Raw genomic sequence first — 26,703 nt, 5'->3', positions numbered from 1 at the left:
TATCAGAAAGTTCAACAGAAGAGGCATTCCTGAGATCCTGTGCTATTTTTGCCTGGGATGAAGTCAATATTCCTCTTTCAGGCTCTCACTAGCAGGGGTCCCAGGGGCGCAATTTAGGCACAGTCACTCATGCAGGAGTTTACAGGAGGGTTGGCTGGGCTACAACTGTTTCATGGGGACAGCCAGGAGACTTCGAACAAATGCCACTTCTCAACGTTCAATCCAGAGAAAACCCACGACTGAAAAAGCTAATTAACCTAAAAGGCTTGCCGTTAAGCAGTGGACATTGGATGTGATTTCCTACAGAAAGCTGAAAAACACTTTTAATGTTAGCTTACTTGCTATTGTTACACAGCCATCTTGAAGTGTAAACTAAATCCTTTTCTCCTGCTCAACATTCTCTATTGGAAGTATTTTAAGTGGCACTAACTTTCCCTAGTGCTTCAGCAGTTGCCACAGGATTTAACCACCTGTTAATACCTGGGTCATCCATTGTGCTTACTGAAGGCAGTTGGGAGGTAGGGATTTCCTCCTGGGAACACTCACTGTGGTTAACAGCAGCTGCTCTGGGAAGTAGCAGGCAAGAAAATGAAGCCACTATACCTAAACAAACCATAACTGCATTACCTCCACATTTCTAAGCATATGCCCTCTCTGTTCTCAGAAAGTTCCCTACGTTAAAAGGCCTAATGAAACAGAGAATATTTCAACACAACTGTAAGAAAATGAGGACAAACAGATTTGTCCATATATTTCTGCATCTCTCAGAAGGAAGATTTCAGGTCATGATCTTTGGAACATTATAGCATGGGATCTCCAGGCATCTGAACGCTAACACTCCCCCCCACCCTGTGAGCTAAGACCAAGAGGAATGCCACAAAGAAGCATCTGTTTTAAGCTGATGCTTTATTTCTAGTCCCAGAGGTCAGACAAAAAAAAGACGCAGACAATCCCTTTCCCAAATAAAAGCATACTATACATTCCTCTCCTTGACTTTCCCAAATTAAAGCTTTAGTGAAGTGTTTAGTGTATAAGTGAGCATTTCTTCACAGCACAAGGCAGAAATAATGACTATGCCTGTTGCTCATTTTTGCATACAAGTGGATTAGTGACTCACTGCAGACTGCTGACTTCTGTGTGGTGGGATGTTTTGGCACATATGCCATTGGAAAGAAGAAAAAAAAAGAAATCAGTCACAGCTCCAGCAAATGCCGGAGCAGGCCATCTGCACAGATTCAGTATAGCTGTATTTTTCAGCCATTTTGTGACACTGTTATTATATATGCACATTCCCAGTTCAAAATGCTTGAGGTAGAACTTATCAAAGCGTTACAGCTTGTTCAGTCCTGGTCCCACTGAAGAAAGATCCCTATCAGTTTCAGTAGGAGCAGAATTGGGACAATTTGGAAAGCTCTGAGGGAAAAACTGCCTTTCATGTAAGTTCAAATTTTCCCTTGCACATGACGATTTTAAACAGCTTTCACATTACAGTGTTCTTCAGGTGTTTTCATGTGAAAAGAAATGGCTGAAGTGAGGATTGTGCATAGCAAGCACAATGGAAGAAGTCAGTGGGCACTTACCCACTCATTTTACACTTGGGAGTAGGAAAACAATGCTGGCTGTTTGGGTTAGGTAGCAGGTCAGGCTCCTTACTGGTATAGGTTAATGACATTTGACTGAAAATCAACCTGGCACCATTTACTCCAAAATAAAGCATATTAAGGCATACAGCCCTACTTATGGGGTGGGGGAAGAGGGAGAAAGAACACCCCAAACCCAACAAACAAACATTTATCCATTTTTATTCACCTAACATCCTGAGGAAGTTCTAGTGTGCAGCACGCCAAACTGTTTTCTGAATATTAGATGTAATTGAGTAGGCACTGATCTCTAGACTGCAAAAATTACTAAGTACTTATTTGAGAACTGAGATTGCTTGGGAAGTTTATGATCCTGCACACGCTTGTTCAGAAAAAGCAGAAAATAATTTTGAAGACTGTTTACTAAACCTACCCCTAGTGATTATTATCTGTCATTTGGAAACATCTAGAGGCCCCAGCCACTAGTAGGCACCTTTTCTGCTGACATCTCTTCTAATTACCTTATAGACAGAGACCATGCCAAGGAAGAACAAAGTGGCAGAAACAACGCCACACAACATGTTAATGCACAGCACAGCAAATTAAGGTCTCCTACATCCTGACATAGCCACAACCATAAGACTATACTGACCCTTCACAGTTCAGGCTCATCACCTTGAAATTTATGACATTTGTTTAATTCTGACAGTATGAAGAGACAGGATAATTCAAAAACCCCAGAACTATTTCAAAGCAAGCTCTATCATTTTGCATAATATGCCACTTTAATTCCCTGCATGTATTGCAAGAGTCTACTTTGCAGACCTGTATGCTGAACACCTTTGGAGGTCAATATTCTCTAACCACCTTTGGACTCATCACAGTTCACAAGCAAGTCAACAACACGATGAGGCTGATTGGCCCATTATTACAGCACAAGTTAAACTGAGGATTCAGCTTAATGAATGTTTTGCTCAGCAGGAACAGTCTCCCTACTAAGCTAGTACGCTTACTTCTATGTAATTTGGTTTAGGTTGTTTCAAATCCACAACTCACATCCTAACAACATAAAACAAATTAAAAAATCCCCATCACCATGAAATATTCACTTTTTAGCAATCTTTCTTTTCCAAAAGAAAAATCCTTTGTTGGAAACTTTGTCAGCTACTACCTCTTGAGAGCTGAACTTCACTCTCTGTGAAGCTAGAATCACAGAATCATAGAATAACCAGGTTGGAAGAGACCCACTGGATCATCAAGTCCAACCATTCCTATCAAACACTAAACCACGCCCCTCAGCAAAAGCTGACAGCTCACCCAGCTAACTTAAGTGAATTCAGCATTCGTTGAAATTAGGAGCAGATACCACTAGCTCTGTCTCGATTTAGTCTGAGGCTGTGGTTAGATGTTCACTAAAGAAACAGCAGTGTCATGGTCAAATATTCCTGCCCTGGGGCTGCTTGTTGCAACCCCACAGCTCAGTTACTGGAAAAGTTCATGTGACTGTTTACCATCCACTTCACTGCAAAATCAGCCGGCTTAGTTTAAAGAGCCCTTATTGTCAGCTAGAGGCAAATGTTCCATGGCATCCTCCTCAAGGTTGTGCCAAAACTACTTCTATCAGCCTTGTAACCTGCCTGCAGTTACGTTTCTGACTTTCCTTTAAGACATATCTACTCCTTAAGGCCAAATATACTCCTAAGCTTTTTAAGCAATGCAAACAAGAATAAAAACTAAGCCATCACATGTGAATCTAACCAAAAGCAGAACACAGTTCTGGACTACCTGACTTGAAGAAGCATTCAGACGTGCCATTCCCAAACAACGTAGGGCATGCAAAAGTTTTGGACGTACAGACACTTGAACAAGTGAATACGGTAGTGAGAAATCCAAAATGCTGCTATTACAACTTCAACTGCCAGATCACAGTAGAAGAAGGTATCTTGTTCCCAACAGATGTTGCTTAATTAACCACGGTATTATCACAGTGCAAAGCAATTAATTCATGCTCATTGAAGTTCTGTCAGATACACACCATACAAAAATGCAAGGCATTTGAAGTCAGAACTCACTCAGTATTATCAAAGCCTAATTTTACAAAAGTGACTCTGCAACATCTAACTACGTAAATACAAAAATCAATACCAAAACTGGCTCGCACTAGGAAAGAACAGCTGCTCAGTCCTGCATACTGTAACGTGGTTATTTGTGAAGCATTCAAATGGCATAGATCTAATTCAGGGTCACCTGGCTAAAATAGCTGTATTTGATCTGAAAACCTGTCAGTCACTGGAACTACCATAGTAGCTGAAAAGGAAACCAGTTTCACATTGTGAACTGTGCATAACGAGGATTCTTTTGAGCATCCTTTTGTCTTCATTCCTTCATTCTGTGATGCTTCTGTACTGCATTTATATGCATCAGTATTCCTGCCACAGTACAGAAGTAGTTTTCCCTACCATACTCTCACTTCTCTACCACCTGTGTGCCACAGGTTGGTTGTATACAAAGCAGTCAAATATGTAATGAGTTTCTCCCTCCTAGAGCCTCGGCAAAGAAGGTGGGTATGGAATTGATTTTCCTGTCCTCAAACCCTTTTTTATTATGTCATTACGTTCTTGCTTCAAACTTAAAATAGATATCTAAAACCTTGATGGAAAAAAAAAAATCCAAATCTTTCACCCAGACTTCTCTGGTATTTTATGTTTTAATTTACGGAGCTTAAAATCACAGTGATATGCAAACCAGCGTGAAAATATATTTTGAAAAATGTCAAAATGTCACTTTTTGGTCACTGGTTTTTTATCTCCAATTTCCTCCTGGGAAAACCTGTCAAATTCACCTATGTCACAAATAATCATGATTCTGATAAATTTGCTTGCTATGAGGAATATATTTAACGTACAAACTCTTACCAGTTCTACTCAGTGTGAAAATCAGGAGTCAAAGAGTACAGCCTGAAAACTAACCCAGGTGAGAACCAACTAACTTCAGTGCTAGGAAAATGTTTTTGACTTCACACTTCATATGTAACAGCAAAGTAATAAAAGTAGAACTTCCCAAGCTTGCCACAGCATTGTTGTTAAGAATGTATTGCATGTGGTTAATTTACCTTTATTGGATTTTGGTTGTTCAGATGAACCGCTTCCAATCTTTCTCTTTTTCCTTGGAACAGATGAATTTTTCCTGTCAAAGGTAATAGGACTGTATTGAGGGAGGCTGTTGAATTTCTTTTCAAATTCTTCTTCCAACTTTGCTAAGCTACAGGAGAAACAAAACCCATCAAATTAAATGTAACTCCAGTTCTGAAGGAAAAAAAAAATAGTTTACGAGCATGTGTGCACATATACATACTTATCTACATAAAGATATAAGCACACACACTGTAAACATCAAACTAGTATATATTGATCCAACTTTGGGATGAGAATGTACACTCCAGCTTCTGCAAGCTGATTACATTACTTGCACTTATTAAAATCAGAAAAAAAAACCCCTACCAATGTCATGCTAGTGATATTTAGCTCTGTTTGCTGCACAGATTCATGCAGGCGATTTGTCTGTTCTGTGAGGGGAATAAAAAAAGACAATAAAACCAATGCATAAACAAATTGATAAATCACATAAGGACTTCACACAGAAGTCCTTATACCAGAATGAAAACAACAATTCAAACTGGAAGAAACATTTCAAACTATTTAGTCTTCTGGGGATATTAAAGAACCTGATGCTTTGTGGTGGGAATTAGCTTTGTATTTGTTTTGGGGATTTTGTTTCCTCCACTCACATTTTCTTTGTTGCACGATGAAAAATGCAACTAGCTCACACTTTCAGGAAACCCAACATCCCTTATACTTCAGCCCCACCTGAATAACTGTAATTAGCTTTACCTACAACTCAAGAAATCCATGGTACCGTTTTTCCTAATAGACAAATGCAAACAAACCACTTGAACAGGATGGCACGACATCTCTGGTTGTAATGACTACCCTGTCTTGCATAAGCACTCTCTTCCAGTAAATTTATGCAGCCAGGCAGGAGCATAGGAAGGAATTCTATTTTAATAAAAGGCAATGCACGCAGCTTGGCAGATTATAAATAGCAACGTCAATGACAGGGGAACAATGACATTTGCTACTTGTCTTTAATTCTATTTGCTATGAAAAACCTGAATTTAACAAAAGTTGGCATGGCTGTTGGATGGATGGCCCTTACACATTGTACATTTGGAATATCTCAAGAAACACGACGCTTCTCTCCATTCTCTGAAGCAGCACTTCAAACAAACTGCATTCTGAAAACTTTGGTACACAGAATGATATTCCATTTTATTTCTATAATCATTAGTTCTTTCCATAAGCTATCTTTCATCTTAAAATAACAGCCCTGGGTCTTGGCAGACGGCGTGCGTGATGAAGTTTGTTTGTCTGTTTTGGGGGGTTTTTTTGTGCATGAATGTGCATGTTTTGTTTTGGTTTTATACCACAAAGATCTGACATTAGTGGTGCTTTGTACTGCTACCCTTCTCTTCCATGCGGATGTTCCCTGACAACCACAAAACAAGTCGATATTCTGCTCAGATGGCTGTCGTGCAATTCCATCCTCTGCTCCAGCTCCTCTCCTACTGCCTGTTGCCACCTGCCTCACCTCCTGTCCCAGGGGCATATGAGAGGCTGCAGCTCTAATTAGGAAAGAGCTACCCTGAAAGCATACGAGGTACCATCCTGGCTAGTAATTTACTGCTTGTGCGACATGGAGGCAGTGGTGAACAATGTTAGTGACTAATTATTAAAAAAAATAAATTAACACTGTCATGAATTTTCAAAGCATCTCACAAGCCTAGTCAGACACACATAGCTGAGATTTTCATGCCATACAGCCTAGTCCTACCGGGAGATGCATGCAGGCACAGCAAAGGAATGGGCTGCACATGGACAAAGCACACTTGACAGGGATCACTGAGGAAATGTGGGCAACTACTGATGGAGAAGAAGGTGAGGGGACAAAGGTCATCATCTTTCTAGGCATCATCACAAAGGGGTGAGGACCATTCCCCCGGCAAACATTCAAAATGAGGCTAAAACCTGATGCTGAAGGGAGCAGAAAGAGTTAGAAGGAGCAGGTAGAGGTAAAACCAGCTCTTCAAGAAGCCAGAAGATTAGGTAGTGCAATGAACAGGGATAACGCATACCTTCTCCATCACTTACACTCCACAAATTAATGATTCTGCCTTTACAGAGTTCATTAAATAATATTCATTAATGACATACTGTATCAAGAAGCAAGACTGGCAAATATGTATCTTCCCCAGCCAGCCAGGTAATGATGTCAGAACAGTATATGTCAAATAGATTAATTATTTACACAATTTTCCTAGCTACTTTTGCAAGTACATCTTTTTCTCAGTTAGGAGATGCATTTAATTTTCACAATGGTAGGTATGAGAACTTTTCAGTCTTTAAATTTTAAGAAATATTTACAAAAGTTATATACAACGCGCTAAAAATATAAGAAGTGTTCCATTAATTTTTCCAAGCAAGTAAGCTTGAAGGTTTTAATCAATTTAATATCTTTGCTTTAACGTGAGCTGCAGGTAAATTTCACATAGACTAAGTTATAAAAAAAGCTACCACAAGCCTGCACAAAAGAAACACATTAAAATTTTAAGCTTGAAGTGTGGAAAATCTACTCCTTTTTAATTCATTTTGGCTCTCAGAATTCAGATAACTGGAAGTCTTCAAGAATTTGCAAGTAACTATGAATGGCTAAGTAGATTTAACAACTATCCCTGCAGTTAAATAGATCTCTAATACTCTGACAAAAATTATAACGCATACACTAGAAAAGTAATTCTGTGTGGCCTTGCTAAATTTTAATGCATTTATAATCTTTAATTATTCTTCTGATACATGTAATTTCCTCATGGTGTACATTAACAGTTTAAATATCTTGTCTCTACAATGGAAAAATGATATACTTATGATAATTATTCGCCAATATTAAAAACACTGTTTGCTCTTCCTCTGTAAGCAATCTTTCCAAACAGGCAAAGCGATCTCCTCTTTATAGTTTAAGTCTATTTATGATGACTGAATGTCTACACAGAACTTTAAATACAGCTTCTGAAGTGCTCTGAAAATATAAATTGTGGGCATAAAAGATTCCACTGTTGCGCGTATGCTGGGACAAGCGGCTGATGCCTTGGCATACCCGTGATATTAGCAGCAAGCACAGAGCAAACGGCCGGTGTTCTCATGCTTGCCAGCTTGTTGAGACCTCGGAAACCTTACCAAGACCCGTGAGTTAATAAGAAAAGAATGTATTAGATGGAAAACATGAAGATAAGGGGCACATCTGTGGTAAATGGTTGCACTCTATCACTGTAACTGTGGGATTCTTATATGTGGGAATTCACTGGGGTAGCTGCTGATTGGGTACAGTAACACTATGTAAGGTTTTGAGTCCACTCAATAAAGTGATCTTGTTTGTCGCCTCATGGACAAGGTCAGTGCCTCAATCACTACAATAAATAACCCTTTTCACCACCTCATGAGTAGGTAAATATTGCACAGTTTTTTTAGATGAGAGCAAATAATGTCATTCAAATTTGTTTACAGCAGTGTAAACCAGGAAGGATCTCCAAGGAATTACTTTGGTACACAAACAGGTACACAGAGCATGACTCAGACCAGTGGGGTTTGTAATCTTCAGGAATTCTGACTAATTTTGATTATTTGGGTGTTGGATGCAGTTCACTTAGCTGCAATGAGGACTCACTCTTAAGTTACTAGGCTGACCTAACTAAAACTTTGAACAGTGTTAAGCTGCAACTTACCCAAAAACAAACTCCTCCTTTGGCTTAGTCTTCTTCAGTTTTTTGTTCCCACTTGTCCCACTTTGGGAAAACGCCCAGTTTTCTTCATTCCAGCATCCTTCATGATCTGACGAGTTGCCTTTTCCTGAGCTTCTTTTTCCTGAGATGAAGGCAGAAAATTGTTTCTCATCTTTAGAAAATTGTGCTAAAACACAGTAAGCTCAGAAGGCCCTTGTGTACCCAATTCAGAACTGCAACTTATGATGCTTGACCTTCTTGAAGGGGTTACAAAACATTTAATTCAAAACAGATAATGATGATATTGGCAACTATTTCCTCCCTTCCTCCCCCCTGGTTTTTATGCTACCTCTAAAGTCAGGATCTCTCTAAGTATGAAGGAGGAGAAAGAGATGGGCAGATTTACAGGAATAAACTTCCCTGAATTACAAACATATTTTTCTTTTCTGACTGTTCTAATTACACATCTAAATCTACTAATTGTAAAAATACATTTCAAGACATCTCACTGAATGCTTCCAGAAATTACTAAAATCCTTCTTGCTCATCACCTAGAGCAAAACAAACAACCAAAGCAGAAGCACAACACATTTGCCTCTTGTGATGCTCACCCTAACAAGCGTTGTTTATATAAAAACAAGCTAATTGCACAGGGTTACATACAACACAAGTCCTGCACACACCTATCAGCAGGCCAATGAATAAACCAACAAAGCCTTTGGTCAAAAAGTTAAACCTCAGATCACAAAAGACAAAACAGCAGAGGTTAGGAGTTTGTGAGGTAAGTAGGAACACAAATGGCAGGAGTAGAGAAGACCTGCCATGTACCACAGAGTCCGATCAGACAGCATCCTCACCACACACTACTCAAATTTCAGCTTAAACATAGACTTTTGTTCTTTCTCCTACTCCAGCCAGGCTTTTGTGGTTCATGCTGTAAACAAAACACTCAAAGCCACCCACCTCTGTCCACATTAGCGCGCAGAGATGTGAGCATGCCCTCTGACACCAGAGTTTTATAAAGAGCACCTTTGCAAGATCTCTCTGATTTCCTGGAGCCACAGGTTTCTATCTTTTTAACACAGTCACTGTCCTCAGTTTTGACCTGTTCTGGTAAGCTCTGGGGTACCACCTCCTCTGTTGGGGTCAGTGGTTCCACTTTAACATTATCAGAAGCCTCACAGGGTACTTCCTTGCTGGGTGTAATACTAAGGAAATCAGGAGGCTTTGATTCTTTGGTGGTCTCCGGGGGTTTCTCCTTTGATGTTTTCTTCTCTTTCGATTTCACTTTTTTCTTTGGTGATTTTGTATCCAACACACTTTCCTTCACATTTGAGATAGGGCGGGGTTTTTTGCGGGGAGTTTCTCCGAGTCTCTCAGCACCCCAGTCCCCTTTTGCAACAGCTTCAATTGTATACATTACACTTTCAATGTCCGACTCAGAGGACTGCCTCTTTTTACAAGGCTTCTTGGGGGTGGATTTTTCGTTTGTATGCCGGTCCAACTTATTTTTTTTCTTTTTCTTCTTTATCTTTTCTTGCTTTAGCCCGAGGATATTCATGTCAGCCACTGAAAACTCTGGAGAATAACACATGTCCATTACATTATCATTTCTCTCAAAAGGATTTCTCTCCATTGCAAAACTAGTAAAATCTCTGCACTTTGCAGTCTCTGATTCCTCAGCTTTTGACTTATCCCAGTTTTGCATCTTCTCTATTTCTGTTTGTTCTACTTTTCCTTTACAGGAGTCTTTCATTGTTGTTCTCTCCAGTTCTTCTATTTCCATTTCCTCTGCAACTTCCTTTCCCACAACTTGTGGTGCTTCCACTTTTGTTTTCCCAGGTTCTTTCATTTTTACTCCTTCTGAAGCAAGGCACATCTGAAACAAGTTTAAAAATAATCCCATGAAACAAACATTAACTGTTAATGTTAGTGACCTATATTAACAGGAGAAGTATTATCCAGGGAATCTCTCTGGCATCTCAGTTCAGGAAAGAAAACTATGCTAAAGGACAACACTCAAAAATATACAGAAGCCCTACTGAAACTGATGATGGCTAAGTGCTAGGATAAGGCTGGGTGTTCTACTACTCTAACAGAAAAATATGTCCAACTCATCTCACTGGTATTTCCTTTCATGATCCTTTTAAGTGCCTGTTATAGAACCTGGAAACCCACTGCTACACTGATTTTCAGAATATCCTAAATGCAATGGAATGATACAGTATCTCTCACTATCGACACACACAAGTTACTTGAAATCAGGCTTCTAGATCCCCCCTTTAAACTCTCAAATGTCCCTGTGTACAATTCTTTCTTCCATTTTCCAAATGGCCTTGAAGGGGAAAAAAAAGCTAACCGGATTGCAGTAATGAGGATTATTTTCTTTCACTTGAATGTGCAAAATAATTTGGAAGGTAGCAAAAAAGCCTTCCAAATCTTTCTTCTCATGTTAGAGACTTACTTCGCAAAGAACTGCAAAGCAGCAGTGGTTGCCATGGTTATCTCCTCCTGGAGATAACATTAATGGAAACCAAAACTCTCAAAATGACTGCAGAACACTGATGTTCAGAAAAGGAGCTGTAACAAGGTTCTCAAACTGCCATTGTTCCTGCAGCACTGATTTGAGAGATAACTCTCTGTTTCAGATCACCTGTAACCTATGCTCACACTGCTACAGAGAGTAGTCCTTCACAGCACCAAACAGCTGCCCTTGGGAAGATATGCTTTCTTCTTCTTACTCTCCCTCTCAAAGCCCCTAAGCTGAATTCCCAGTGCTATTTTGTTTTTAAAATAAGTGTCAACCAAACAACCACCGGGAGCAAAGCCAGACAGAAGAGGCTTACTTTGAACCAGACATCAGAAGCTTCCCTATCCTTTAGCTCAGTCCATGGGCCATGTGGTATGGATGTTCTGCCCATCGCAGGGGGGTTGGAACTAGATGGACTTTAAGGTCCCTTCCAACCCAAACTATTCTATGATTCTTTTTAGGTCAATTTTAGATTTCCCATATTCAAAAGGTATTTTTTCCTTGCAAACAAAAAATATTTATTACAACAATAAATGTCTGAGCATAACACCAATGACAGAACACTTTGTAGTAAGTTTCCAAAATTCTTTCTGCACAGGGTAGAAACTCCTGGTCTGGTTCAGGTCGAGCTACACTGAACGCTGGAAATACTAGAGCTCAGGCAGCACAGTGCCTATTAGGAAGCAGGTTAAATTACGCAGAGTGGAACCCTACAACTATGCTGAGGTGGGTTCACGGTACTAAGGTATTTCTGTGACCTTTTAACTCCACTGCAATGTAAACACAGTCTGTGATTTTCAAAGGCTAAAGATCAATCTTTGAAGTGCATCTCACCGGACAGTAATACTTGGTCAATCCAACGCCCCCCCTCAATGGATTACTTTATATCTTTGCTTCTGCTGCAGTAGCCAACAGTACAGAGGGCTATGGATATGGCTACAAAGAAGCAACTTCTGTTTTGTGAGTTTTAAATAAACTTGCAATTCACAACCTTTAAGACTGGGAAAGGGTAAAAAAAAGCTTAGAAACAAAAGAAATACAATATTTCAATAAGAGGCCATTGGTTTTAACTGTTCCCAGAAGGAAGATCTGCTGAGAATATATATCAGAGTTTCTAGAGTATCATAGCAGAGTTTCCATAGAAGCTATTGACCTATTTAATTGCCCACTTCAAATAACAGAACGTATGAAAAGCAAAAAAAATGGCAGCAACTAAGGACCTTTAACAGGAATTTGTAATGGCAATGCCCTGATCTGAGAATATGAGCCAGCAGTGTGCCCAGGTGGCCAAGAAGGCCAATGGCATCTTGGCTTGTATCAGAAACGGCGTGACCAGCAGGTCCAGGGAGGTTATCCTCCCTCTGTACTCGGCACTGGTGAGACCGCTCCTCGAATACTGTGTTCAGTTCTGGGCCCCTCACCACAAGAAGGATCTTGAGGCTCTGGAGCGAGTCCAGAGAAGAGCAACAAAGCTGGTGAAGGGGCTGGAGAACAGGCCTTATGAGGAACAGCTGAGAGAGCTGGGGTTGTTTAGCCTGGAGCAGAGGAGGCTGAGGGGAGACCTCATTGCTCTCTACAACTACCTGAAAGGTGGTTGTAGAGAGGAGGGTGCTGGCCTCTTCTCCCAAGTGACAGGGGACAGGACAAGAGGCAATGGCCTCAAGCTCCGCCAGGGGAGGTTTAGGCTAGACATAAGGAAAAAATTCTTTACAGAAAGGGTCATTGGGCACTGGAACAGGCTGCCCAGGGAGGTGGTTGATTCACCTTCCCTGGAGGTGTTTAAGGCACGGGTGGATGAGGTGCTGAGGGATATGGTTTAGTGTTTGATGGGAACGGTTGGACTCGATGATCCGGTGGGTCTCTTCCAACCTGGTTATTCTGTGATTCTGTGATTCTGAGAAAGATTAATCTATTCCTCTCTATTCCTTGTGCCCCTGGCCAAACCAAACAGTAAAACCCCCAGACTTCAACGGCGATGGAAAGTTCCTTTGATGCAAGGGACTGGTGCTTCTTAGTCGCAGCACAGACTTTTAGAAACCTCCAAGTTCATGATCAGTCTGGGGAAATCTTGACTTGTGGCACTCAAGGCACAATAATTTAGGCTTCTGTATGCAACAGTGTAATTATAAGTGTGGCACTATTCTGCCTTCCTGACTTGCAGCAAACAACATCATTAATTTCTCCACCCCACTGCACCTGTGGTAATTAGTCATCAGTATTTTAATATTACCTCTGCCAGCTGAAATAATGCTGATGTTCCACACTGTTTTGTTAAATCAGAAGGACATGAATGAGATGTACTTGAAGAAATCTAAGAAAAACAGAGGGAAGAAAAAAGAAAAACATTCTTTTACCACCACAATTCTTTTTTGTTTACCACACAGCTTTTGAAGGGGTTGTTTCCCCTCTTTTCCCAAAATTCATTTGTAAGATCATATATTACAAAGTGCAGATCTGCATGTGCTGATATAAATAAAACCTGCCTCCACCAGTGCCCTGGTGGATAACACCACAGGACACTAAACATATCTGCTGATTTGGGGGATCTTCCTGTCAAGATTCCCTTTGAAGGGTAGGATAAACTGAAGCACATGCTTTCTCACACAAGAACAGACTCAAGCAGCGAAGCACCAACCTATAGCCGCATGCAACCCAGCTAGTGGTGTTATCAAAGGCATACTTGGACATTTGATTGAAAAATAATTTCATTATCATAGCTTAAGAAGGTTACTCTTGTCAGGCTACAGCACTGCCTTTTGGTATCCTATAGGACTCATATAAAAGAGATGCTATGAAACCGAAGTGAAGTACGAGCCCTCAAGCCTCTGGTAAACTTTACCACTCCTAAGAGTACAGAAGGCTGCCTGGCAAGAAGGTAGCTAATTATTCTCCAGAAGCTTTTCCTGTATCAGACCACGATCCTTCTCAGCACTTTAGTGTTTTGTATTGGTTTTGAGCTAGGTGCAAAGAAACCATCTTTTTCTAAACAAACTAAAAGCATCAGTATCAGGATTGGTCATTAGTATGAAGAAAATATTCTGTTTTTAAGGACGTATCCCATAATCTCTGATCAGGTCTGCAGATTTCTACTTCTTTCTTCCATAGAAAGTTGTGGATTTCTAGGGACGGGGAAACTGAAGTATTTAACAAGACCTACCTATCCCACCAAATTCAGTTTTCATTGCTCTCAACCAAAGCAGACCCACAAAATCAATTCTGCAGAAATCAACCCATCATTGCCATAAAGGAAATAAACAAAAAAAGGTTAACAATATTATCTCTATGTCTCCTGGAAGCTGCAGCTCTTCAAAGCATCTCCCAAGCTCTGAGCATGACAGCTGATGTCTACAAATGGCACTTAACAGAAAAGCCTTGTTAGTGCTGTTAGCACTCCGAAGCAGAAGCATCCTCTTCGCCTTGTAGAGGTGACATGCACTCCTACCACTGCCTCCCTTCACTCTCATGCCTCCACGCTGAAGGCTGAAGACAAAGCATGCATTTAGGCACAGCAAGAGACTCAGCAGAGCTGATCAGCAACAGCCTCCCAAGCTTCAGACTGTAGTGTAGACTGGCTGCTCCAACCACTTCTAGAAATTCTCTCAATTTTGGGGAAAATTATTTAACCCACTTCTGCATTTTATCACCATCTGTGAAATATCAAAAAGGAAGGCATAGGCAATGCAGAGGGAATACAAAATCGGTTAATCCATATAGCAGAGAGATGAAGGAGGAGCAGAGCAGCATGGTGTGCTGAAGCACAGGCTCCTGTGTGCCAGAACATTGTCACTCCAGCAGCATGAAGACAGTAGCCCAGTCCCCTCCAGTGCACAGCATCTGCTGTTTGGGAGTTACAGCAGCATGGCACAGATGTCTGCCAAATGAACTTGCAAACCTAAGATACCCTCGAGGTGATAATGAACACAGGTTATTTGAGATGCTTCAAATCAGGTTCGCAAACACTACCTGAAAACTTAACCTGATTTTCTCACATTTTATTTATCCAATTAAAATGTAACATCACAGAGATCTCCCAAACTGGGGGAAAATAAAAAATCAATAGCACTAATGTCTTACAAGAGCTGAGACAAGGAGGATGTGCTTAGTACATCTGCTATGCTTTTCTCTGAATCAGAGCCTTTAACCTTAATTGTATATATCAAATTAGGTTTTTAGGAATCCATCTGAGCAACCACTGACAGATCACAGAAACATGTCCAACATGCAAATGTCATGCTGCTGCCAGACTTAGTGTCACTTTGTCTGCCAATTGTGGTACAAACTCTGAACAGCTTTGGACAAGCACCTGTTCTTCTCCCAAATGAAGGCTTCACAAGCTTCACAGTCACATTGCAACTTTTGATCTTGACTTCCAAAAAGTCAGGTTGCATACAGCAACAGCCTTACTCCAGAAAAGCACTACTCAAAGCCTGCTGCTGTCCTGTAAGAGGATACCTCAGAAACTTCTGGTGTCCCTGACTAAGTATTACCAGCTCTTCTGCTGTCCCAGGGCTGCCATAGTCAAATGTCCTTATGCATGACTGACTGCAGTTAGCACTAATCACCCTTGTATGGGTACTGCTGACAACACAGCACATAGACAAACACTACTACCACCAGGGACTGCAAGTAGGGTAAGGCAGTTTTTCTTCCACTCATAAATTCCTATGAAGTCAGATAGTAGCATTACTATCCATGGAACAAGGCATGAAATACTCCCAATCTCTGTCTTTTTTTTCCCCTGATAGGGATTAACCTCACCAGCAAGAATATATGGCTGGATGCCACTAGATGGGATCCAGATAGCCATTTTCCTCACTGAAATAGGATGCAATTTTGAAGAAAAAACCAAAAAGACAGGCAAAAGAAGTATAGAAATAAGATGCTAGCACCCTCCTTCATTTACTTGAAATACAACATGTATCTTCATCTTTCAATAATTAAGAATAGTATTTGCACACCAAACCTCAAAGGTTTTGAGTCATTCATCCACATCAAAGAGACCTCTACAAAGTTATATTTACGGCTCACAGAGAAAGTCTAGGACTGTTGGGAAACCTAATCTAGTATTCTTGATTACTGTTGAGAGTTAGCAATTTTAAAACTTAATACACTGCTTCAACTTCCAGTTCTCCGTACAGATTCCTGATGATGTCAAAGTCTACTTTTCTCCTCTTATGCTTGCTCCCCGATTCAGTAACACATCTTCCAGTCCTTATAACCAAAGCTTTAATTTTTTGAGTCCTGGTATCCAGCTCCTCGTTAAGAATGCTGATGTCTTTGCTATTGTCCCGGACATCGCTTTTATTACAGTTATATGGCTAATTTTTCTAAAAAGAAACATAACTTCTCCTATGTGGTCTCCAAGAAACTATGTACATTAACAAGTGTAGCAAAAAACCAAAAAAAAAAAGCTAGGTCCCTGGGGCCACTGCCAGTGCCTAATTCTCTTGTTATTCCATTAGTTAGTATTGTGTGCTTCTGGAAACATTAAATTTTATACTAGAGCAAAACTTAGACAATTCATACTTTTTTTTTCTCAGAAAAGATAAGCGCATCTTCCCCCTATGACTCTAACAGGTATAACTTTACCTCTGCCAACTGGAGAAGTGCTGACTTCCCACAGTGCTTTACTGGCTCAGGACTTGACAGCTGGGAAGTATTTGATGAGATCTAGACATTAAATGAACAGAGGAAAAAATATTTTAGTGGTACATGAGGAAGACAGAAAGGAAGGGCGAAAAAGAATGAAAAAATTAAGGAATTTGTTATATTAATTACTTTTAGATCTTTCTGGCAGAAGGCTCTATGTTAGATAGGCAATCCTATCCAAGAAACTTCACAGGCATTTAGAAGTCAGCAAGATATAAGCAAATACAGAATGTCTTCCTTAAAGTAGGCTGACAGATTCTCTTCTACATTTGCATTGTCCACAGCTAACACTCTATCATAGAGTGTGTTTTATGCAACTAACCGAACAAGGCATATCTGTTGCTTAAAAACATGAACTGTGGTCATCAACATTAAATAAAATTCTCCTGGAAAGTCTGGGAAGTTTTTTCGACTTGGTTAGATATAGAAGAGGACAATTTTTCCTCACAGGAACAGCTTGTTTCACTTTCTTTAGTTAGAAAATAGAAGTAAGACCTTACATCTGAAGGTAAATACAGCCTTCTAAAGACATGTTGGTGTGCCAGCACCAATGCTACCTAAGTAACCACCACCACGCTCCAGGCATTTGCTTTTGGAGTCAATTTTTTTCTGACCTGCTTCCAACTGCACCATTATCAATTCACCAATGCAAGAATTAATCATTATTTCTCATCTTTAATTCTTTTTTTGGCATGGCATTATATAGTAGTATTTAACCTAGAAGTCTTGAAAGTGCCTAAGATTAGGGGCAAGTGTTTCTTCATGGCATCTGCCTCATCACAAAAAAATCAGGCTTATGAACATGGTCTGTCAGATACAAAAATTATCAGCTTAGCCTTTCTTTGTAGTTGATGTCTTTCTTTTGGACTAGATTATTTGAAGAATTTACTTTTCAATTGTCAAGGAGATTCAATACAAACCAGCCCCCTGCCAAAATCCAGAACATCCATTTTACTGCAAGCTATTTAAAATATGCTGAACAAGACTTAAATGTGCTTTCATAATCATTTTTAATATTAAACTAGAATAATTTTAAAACCCAGTTTTGCTTTGAGACAGTTAACTGAACCTACTCAGAAACCCACTGGAGTAAGAGATCTTGTACGCTGTGCTTTGAAGGAAGAGGGCCTCAACTTTTTCTCTTTCTACCATAATACTTGCCTCTTAATAATCTTTTTTTACTGCAAGATGAACGGCAAAAAAAGGGACAGAAAGACACCTACACACTGAAGAACAACCTGAGAACATGCAGGCACATTTTGCCTCCTGATTTGAGCAAAGAGTAAAGAATTTAATTTTAACAAGAAAATGGGTGATCCTAACAAAATGCAAGTGAGATCTTTGCAGTACTAATAGAAACAGAGGAAGCCAATGTTTCACCACAGTAAAAAAGTTCTCTTCGTAGTTGAGAAAACAAACAGCAAGAGACATAATCCTAGAACTAATTCTGCCAAAGCTGCTAGCCAAACATCAGAAGTAAGAAGATCAATCAGCTCTCAGTGAGATTACATCTCTCGTCTCCTGTCTTAAAACCATCTTCCAGTTTTAATTACAATATTTAGAATCTGCAGTACTACAACCACAAACAGTCCCTTCTTATGTAGAGGTTTAACTTCATCACTAGGATCAAACTGTCTTTTATTACAATACAGGTCAGCATTTTAGCTACTACATTACCTTCTAGTTTGAAAAAAAAGCATGCCATAGTTCCATTTTTTCATTTCCCTCCTAGAATAGGCATTTAAATTTCAACATAGATATTTAATAATTTCAGTATATAGATAAACAGTGAGCATGTTAGTCTATTTTAGGTAACAGCTTTACCTGGGAAGATTACAGCTTTACCTAATGGAAGACTGGAAGAGAAGATATTGACAAGCTCTCACACTCCCAAACTCAAGGCATTTTGACCAAAAGTTTTGGAATCAAACCTTCTGTTCAGCACAGAAATAAACAGTAAGGTTTACCCTCAAGCATGTGAGAATGAAGCAAGGACAAAATCATCCTCAAGCATGCATTTTTCTTATATTATAGTAACCTGCTGGACTAGCAAAGAAAATCCCACCTTGTTGCATGCTGCATGCAATTGTTTTTTTGATTAAATCATCTATAGAAAAACTTTAGAAAATCAGTTGAAAGTTAAGAGTTTGTCAGTATTAGCTTTGTTTCGCTTTTAAGATTGGCAAACCAGCAATTTTATTGCTTCCAGTCCCAGGAAGTGTTTTGTTTCTCTAGTAAGGGATGAGAGTTTAGCTAAGTAAATCTAGAAGGTACTTGTGTTTCTTCTCTATGAAGCAGTCATCACCATCTGTCTGCATTTGCCAAACACACATCCAATAAGACCAAGAGAGCAAGGGGTCCCATCTGCTCTGCTTCCCTCACAAGGCAAGGAGGATGACAGCAACTAGCCCATGTGAGCAGACAGCTTGTGAACAGCCACTGTGCTAAGGAACCCAGCCCACTGCTCAGAAATCATTGGCCTACATAATGGCTTTCCAAGGTATAAATGAGAAGGACAAAAGCAGAGCCAAGTATTTCCAATACCAGAACGGAATGGGAAAGCCAAGAGTGTAACTTGGCAACATCTCGAATTTCAGAAAACTCTTCTGAGGACATCACATCATCTTCAAAGATCTCCAAGGTGCTTGCCTGCACACCCGCAAGACCCAATAAAGTCTTACTCCTGGGATTTTCTTTACCTCCTGTGGCAAGTCACTGGGCAGGCCTCATTAGCCATATCCTCAAGCTTTATTTGAAGACTATAGCACTTGGGACAGACAATCAGATGAAAGGCTAACTGAGGCTGTAAAGAGGAAAGAATCCCATGCTACATCTATGTGTAACGAGTTGTTTCTGAGTGACAGGGGACTTGTACTCCTGGGGTAAAGGTGTCCATTTTAAATGACAAGTCTACTCAATGGGATTGCTGTCTTTACAAAGAAGCACTCCTATTCACCATGCCGCAAAGGCGGTGAACAGAAAGGGAACATATGAAGAACAACCAGCCAGAACCAAAACTGAGCTGGGACAGCTGCCAAAAGTCTCCAGGCACATAAGACCACAGCACACTTCACATTTCTTCACAGGTCTACTTGGCTGCTGGCTAAATAACCACACACACTCTCTCTCTCTTTTCTTTGGTAGCACTGTACATTGCTGACAGCAGCCTACTGCAAATTGCTTAGCATAATTTAGCTTACTAGTGGCAGTAATGTGCTCATACAGACAGGACTCGGTAAGAAGTGGCACAGTAAGGAATGGGATTTTTGCCAAACTTGACAAAGACACCCTGTGCAAATGAAAGCCCTTATATTTGAAAGGGCACAAGCAATTTGAAAGGTGTGGGGGAAGCTTGAAGTTCTGTTGCATAGTCAATACTTTCCCTTGGAATAATCTAAATGAAATCAGAATGCAATCCTAAAATAGTGCCATTTCTCTATTACTACAGATAAAACATGACGTTAGTCACTGCCTTTGTGGTTTCACAACAACAGGAAAACACAGGAGGAGCAATCATAGCAAAAAGGTTTTGTTGTTGCTGTTATTTGTTTTTCTCTTTTTGAAATTTCTGTCCTTTATTTCCAGACACTGAAAAAACAACTAAAAAATTCACCCTCCCCTCCAGACTGCATGCATATTTTAATATTTTTACAAGAAAAACAGATTAAGCCTGACTTTAAAATCCTGTCCTCCTGAGTGTCTAACTAACTTTCTAAGCAACTCTTCTACCTAACATTTGATGATTCATACATGCACTCCAATGTGCCAAATGAGCTGGCTCAGCATAGTGGTGTGCAACTCAACACACTGTCACATCCATAAGACAATTTCCAGGTTTGTAATATTGTTTTTTGTTCAATTAGGAGAGGAAATGATTTAAGGTTCTGTGTATGACTAAGCCAGGCTTTACACGACAATTTGGAAATGCTGTACTGAAGGTAATTCATACCTTGTTTAACTCTGCAGATATCCAAAATTGCTGTTTAAATAAAATGTAAGATGGCTAAGATTTTTGATACTAAGTTAGCAGATTCACTCATGCAATATTTTGCAATAAAACTCATAAGAAGTGTTTTCCAGCTTGTATCTTCTACTTAGTTTAAAAAGTTGGCTTTAGCACATGGCTTCATCTTGCTCAATTCCACTAATTTTCTCAAAAGAACTTTCAAAAATGACTTTTAACTTTAAAAAAAAAGGTGGCACATATGAAAACACCTCCATGATTATAGGTATTAACTCTATTTTATCTTCTATAGGGGTGTTCTGTAGTCAGGGATTTTATGGCACCTGAATAAATAAATTATTTTTTTCTTAACTGGATCTCCTAAGAAATACAAAGCCTATCCCAGCAAAGCTAAAAACATACAGTACACAATAAACATTTAACAGAAAGAAGCGTGTTGTATGTAGTGAAACCTCTGTAAACACATGGAATACCACCAGATAGGGTATCTTTTCACCCCATCAAGCTCCTCCACAATAGCACCAGCTCCAGCCCAGTCTTTTCAGATGCACCCTGAACATACCTTTAGCGTAACTGGTTCTGCAAAAAGTACGAGACTCCCCCAAATGGGCAAGAAGAGTAGGCACATTAAACACACGGGAGAAGAAATTCTTAAAAGTAATCTTTAAAATCTCCAAATAGTCAATACATGGAGGAAGAAGGATAGCTAACACGCTTATAGATATAATGCATAGGCTTTGTGAGTCCTCACCTATCAGTGCTGTTAAATATCTCTGTAGCTGTTGTGGTAAGCTTCCTTTGACCTGCAAATTTACTAGCCAAAGGATTCCTGCCTCCGGGGCAGTTGCCATTTTGCACTGCAGCAGCCTCTTACACAAGCAGGAGTTTATAGAGTCATTTCAGAATGTCTTTTATCTGTTTTTCTTCCCAGATGAAAATTACAAAGCCATTGGGAGAAAAGAATGCAGCAGTCCTTTGGTAAGAAAGGACAGGTAATGTTCACAAGCCCAGTATCTTCTGTGCATCCTACAGCTGGTAAAACCAGCCAATGTCTCTTCAAATCACTGGTTATTCCCCCCATGACTTTCTTAATACAATACTGTCATGAAAACGAACATCTACTGCTTGGAACCCCTTATGAGACCGGATGCTTAGCCATTCAGTGGCAATTGTTTCTGGTTCTTTGCTTCCTCCCATCCTCCCCCACCATATTTCAACCATTATACCTCAGCAAACTGAAACAAAGCAGACTCTTCAGTTTGTTTTACAGCTCCCAGGACTCCAGGCTGTGAGGTGCTTGAAGAGATCTGTCAGGAAAACAATTATTTTTGTATTACCTAACTCTTCGGTTTCAATGTCAAACTTCAACGTGCTAAATTTCTGATCCATCATACAAAAAGACTCCTAGTACTTAAGAGCGTGCAAATGAGTCCCAGCACACCCATATAAAGAACAGTGTCTGCTTTCCAGGAAACACATAAATGGGTGACCTGTGAAATGGTGATCTTGAACGATTTTTCATAAGGATAATATTTTCTAGGATTAATAGAGCAGGTTAAGACTTTTTAAGGGGCTTTTACTTGCCTGCTCATACGCCAGAAGAAGTTTAGTAGCGAAAACTTAACAATATTTTATATTTCACAGTCCAGCAAAAAACCCGAGACTGTCGAATGGTGGTGCTCATACAGCACCAGCTGCTACTTAGCATGGAAGCTAAATGTGGATAGGGTCACAACATCTCTGTAAGAAGAGATACCAGATCCATCCCAAATACCAAGGGAATGACATTTTATACTGTTTATCTTGTGTCAGTTACTTTTGTTGCAGAAGATACCTTTGATTAATGTTAGACCTTAGTACAAGTACCAATTATTTTGCCATTAGCACACATACCTACCAAGCAGTGGTTAGATGCAGCCTCACTACAGGCTGTTTAACATCCTTGAAAATTAAGACTAACTAATGTGTACTTCTAATTACTGATCATCAGTGAGCTACTTCTGAACCACATGTTTTAGTGGTGCAAATGAGCTTGTTTCCTGGCCCTCACTGAAGTTCTTCAATTAGTAAGGAATAGCCAGCAGTCAGAAGACCTTAGCAAGAGCATATCTTGCAGCACATAACACAATTCCTACCCATTACTACTACTACTTGAGTTGGAACTACAGGCCTTCTAGTTTGATACTAAAACAAACAAAACCCAAATCAAACCAACCACATTTTCTCTGTGCTAGGATTGCAATGTATCTGTTCTCTGAATGATGACGTTTAGGGAAGAGTATGAAGGTGCACACAGCAATGAATATTAAAGACAGGGGAGCCAGATTCATGGCTGGTGTGAAAACAGGTAATAAAAAGAAGCCCCTGCTATGACAAAATTGCACTTATACAAACAACACCCAGCATCCCATAAAATCAATATTTATACAGATAAATATTCATACGTCATTTGATTACAACCATTTCAAAGCTGGGAAGATAGAAACAAGCAAGTGATGCTTGCAGAGGACCAGGATTCTTTGCAACCTCATTCTTGTTACGTTATTTACATCTATGAAATCCACTAAACCTTGGATGAAATAGCATATACCTTAAACAAACACACACATCACAGTTGCACCTCTAGTAATAACTAGAAATATGCTGACAAAAACAGTGTACACTGCAAAAAAATAAAGCATAATTACATAGGGCTATTTGGTGGTTACAGAATAGAAGAAAATCTTGGAAATTCCCAAATTACAGCTATTTTTCATGGAGTTGACAACCAGAGCAGCCACTACAGATAAAGGACATAACGTAACATCCGAGTATACGTTAAAACTTGGGTTAGTAAGACTCTAGTTTAAAACTAAGTACAGGAATGACACATCTCTAAACTACTGCTTAAACCACAGCTCTATTATTGCACTAGGGTTTCTACCATATTCCTAAAAACACTCTCCTGCACTTCAAATCTGATCTATCTAGCTGATAAATGATCCAGTGCCATAAACTTCAAAAGAAGGAACAAATAAAAGCATGAATTTTATCTACAGATTTTCCATTTCCCTTTCCACTGAACATCAGATTCACCTTACAAGGAAATATTGGGGAAGACAACCTTTTTTAAGGAAACTCACCTCTGCAAACTGAAACAATGACGACTTCTGACAGGCTTCCGTAGAATTAGTCGCATCAGAATTGCAAGCATTTGAGGAAACCTGAAACAAGAAGTGTGCACTGTAATACCTTGAAGGTGCCTCTTTCAAGCAAAGAGTAACAGTGAGTAAACCAAAATAACAGGCAGCACTAACAAGAAGCAGTGTTTAAGAGAAGATACGCAATCTAATGTTGCACAGTCCTGGACAAGTTAAATCAAATTTATACGTGAAAACACAGTTTAGCACTCACTTTAATGCATTTGAAAAAACTAAGAAGAAAGACCACAAAAATACCAGAGATTACTTTTTCTTTTATAACTCGAGACTTTGCAAGAGAGTTGCATGCAACAGAACGCTAAACTGATCATACTGGGCCACACATACAACTATCCTGTGTTGGTGGTGCTATCAACAATGCTGTATCTGTGATTTGTACTACTATTCTGAATACAAAAATTACTTAGAAGTTGAAGAAAAATTTTTGAAGGCACTGAGGGTTGCTAAGTGACAGAAATATTTATTAGAAAAATAATCTCCAATCACCTAACTGCATGAAAGTAAGTAGTTAAGGGTACCACAAGCCTAAAATTGCTTGAATAATGTACCTAAACATCCATTTAGGAGTGCTTATGAGAAGCAGAGCAAGAAAGAGTTTTATCTTCTGAAATCAAAACACAAAGAAATGACTGTTCAAAAACAACAGCCTTATTCAAATTAACGCAGAGCTTAGCCATACTATTCTTATAAGCCAGAAATGAGTTAATCAAGCATCACTCTTTAAAGGAATTGTATGAAACATTCATTAAATGTCACATTTGAATGTAGAACTACAGTGTAACTCTTTAAAAGCATGAGGTAGTTAGTGTAAAATAAGGTATATGGGATGGCTTATAAGCAATGAAAAGGAGGAGCCTTTCAAGGAATTTAGGAAGATAAATAACAGGATGGACCTTCCCACCATCACCAGTTCTTAATCTTTCATCAAATTTCAGGTTATTTAAAACACTTCAATTCAAATGAGTGGGTTTCTCTTCTTATTCATTACCAAAAATGTCAATAGCATTTATTAGTGAAAACATATATGAGATTTAGCTAGCAACAGCATCTGTTGCTTGTAAGCAAAAAGCACCGAAGTACAGCCAGGCCTACAGCACATGCAGTTTGTACTGTTGCTCCTGCTGCTGTTTGTCTAAGATGCTTATGCACTGCAATGGCACCAGTGGCATCTTGTTCAAGCAATCTGCTACCCGTACAACCTTGAAAATACTAGATCCAAGTGTATTGCTACATAGGCCAAAGGGAACTACACCAAACAGTTTGTTTGCGTACACAGTCAAACTTTTTTCTTCCCTGACATCAAACCAATTAGTAAGAGTGCCTCCTAGACCTATGCTTCCATTATATTTATTAAACACCAAGCAGGATGTTTTATTAGTCTATTATTGGAGTATACCAACCCAAAGGGTCACAATGAATGTATTTTTAATGCCTGTCTTTTGCTTTTTACTGGTTTGTGCTATTGTTTTCACTGATGTAATGTTTATTACTGCTTTTCTTATGTTTCTGTATGATCTGTTTAAGATGTCTGTGCGTCAGCAGCGGTGTGGATTGTACCAGGATGCATATACATCTTGCTGCTGTAGAGCGATCAGTCTCTGGAAGTCTGAGTCTCTGCTCTAGTGTGAAATACGTAATGATGCTGCTTGCATACCTGAGTGATCCTTTGTTTATTTCAGGCCATTTCACTGGTGGGATTCTCGCAGGAACAACTAAGACTTCGTTTCCCATAAATTTACATTTATAACACCTGCAGTTCAACCAGCTACCTTACATAGCTAAGTTTGTGGTGTTTATTGAAGCAGTTTGTTCACAAGCAGCACCTATTCAATGCACAGTATGAAAGAGCACAACTTTTGCTTAGAAGTAGCACTGCGAACAAGGAAGCTGTGTGAAACCTTTCTGTTCTCCAAGGCAGGTGCTGCAGGGACACGTACCCCTGAACTCTGCCTACCTACCGTAACGGATACCATAGCTTTGCAGCTTCCTCTGCCCATCTAGGGGCATGTCCACATGAACATGCACCCAAGCTGGCACGGCACAAACCAGTCCTGAGTTGGGAGTAATTGACCTGCACCACCCCAGGAGCTCTGTGCTGGAGTGGAGGTGCCCTTCTGAGAATGGCTGTGATGGCCCAGCCCCTGCAACACAACCACTGTAAGGCACTCACTTTCTGGGCACAAGCCTTCTCGTTGCCTCTGATGTCACAGAGTGGTGGTCAGGCACCTTGTGATACAGGAACCACAAGCTATGGAATGAGTGATGCCCCATTTCCTACAGCTTTATGTGTAAAGGACAGATTGCTGGTGTCCAGTAACTCAGGGCTGATTTTGTGCTTAGAACGAGCATTCTTTTCCTACTGATTGCCTTTATCTTTCAAAAGTTAATGCTGTTGCTTTTGCTTGACAGAACCATTAATTTGAGATTGTCTCTTCTACTCTGCTGCTCCCCACACATTCCTGACTTGTGGGAAATTTATTATCTCCAGGACTTATAACCTCTGCCAGCCTGAAACTGATCAAAATGTTAAAATAATTACTGGAGGGAATGGATGCAGAAATAGTGCCATCGCACACATCTCATTTCCTGCCACCAAAAAATGTCTTTAACATCCTTTTTCTTCTCCTCTTTCTTCCTCCTAGCTTACCCTCAGCTACATGGAGAAATTTTTCATTTCTGATTTACACCTCAGGCAATACCACCCTGCGGAGACCCAGCATCATGGGCAAGATAACCTTTTGTTCTCAACTAGAAGGGAACTGCAAGGATAACACCCCTGTAGCCTCCCTTTCCCTACATATTACCATAACCTGCTCTAAAACAGATCACACTGAATGAAGGTGGAGGACAGCTCCTGGCTCACCTTCCAAACTGGCTCATGTGAAGCTTTAATGCCAGCTTGATGTACCACGCAGCAGCAAGGGGGGGAAACTGTTAGAAGAGCCAGG

At 39.9% G+C, this 26,703-nt stretch overlaps 1 protein-coding gene and 1 long non-coding RNA gene across 18 annotated transcripts in view; both read right to left on the bottom strand.

The window, feature by feature from the left end:
* LOC138726823 (uncharacterized) overlaps window positions 1-26,703 on the bottom strand; it is a 441,180-nt gene that overhangs the window by 77,847 nt on the left and 336,630 nt on the right. The gene's annotated exons all lie outside the window — the stretch shown is intronic.
* Window positions 1-26,703, bottom strand: part of BBX (BBX high mobility group box domain containing) — a 148,665-nt gene that overhangs the window by 20,884 nt on the left and 101,078 nt on the right. For 11 of the 17 annotated variants that reach the window (XM_069868616.1, XM_069868594.1, XM_069868702.1 and 8 more), the window contains 7 exons: window positions 23,678-23,758; window positions 21,782-21,862; window positions 16,532-16,612; window positions 13,173-13,253; window positions 9,376-10,291; window positions 8,416-8,554; window positions 4,693-4,841 (listed from right to left, as the gene is read on the bottom strand). In XM_069868616.1, coding sequence (XP_069724717.1) covers window positions 4,693-4,841; window positions 8,416-8,554; window positions 9,376-10,291; window positions 13,173-13,253; window positions 16,532-16,612; window positions 21,782-21,862; window positions 23,678-23,758 — 1,528 coding nt within the window. The remainder of the gene's footprint in view (window positions 1-4,692; window positions 4,842-8,415; window positions 8,555-9,375; window positions 10,292-13,172; window positions 13,254-16,531; window positions 16,613-21,781; window positions 21,863-23,677; window positions 23,759-26,703) is intronic. The other 6 variants (XM_069868642.1, XM_069868694.1, XM_069868668.1 and 3 more) reach the window with 3 other exon arrangements.

Source organism: Phaenicophaeus curvirostris, chromosome 1 (assembly GCF_032191515.1).
Source record: "Phaenicophaeus curvirostris isolate KB17595 chromosome 1, BPBGC_Pcur_1.0, whole genome shotgun sequence".
In the NCBI taxonomy this organism is placed as follows: domain Eukaryota; kingdom Metazoa; phylum Chordata; class Aves; order Cuculiformes; family Cuculidae; genus Phaenicophaeus; species Phaenicophaeus curvirostris.
The sequence above is the reverse complement of the archived record's forward strand: the minus strand, read 5'-3'. Positions and strand labels throughout refer to the sequence as shown.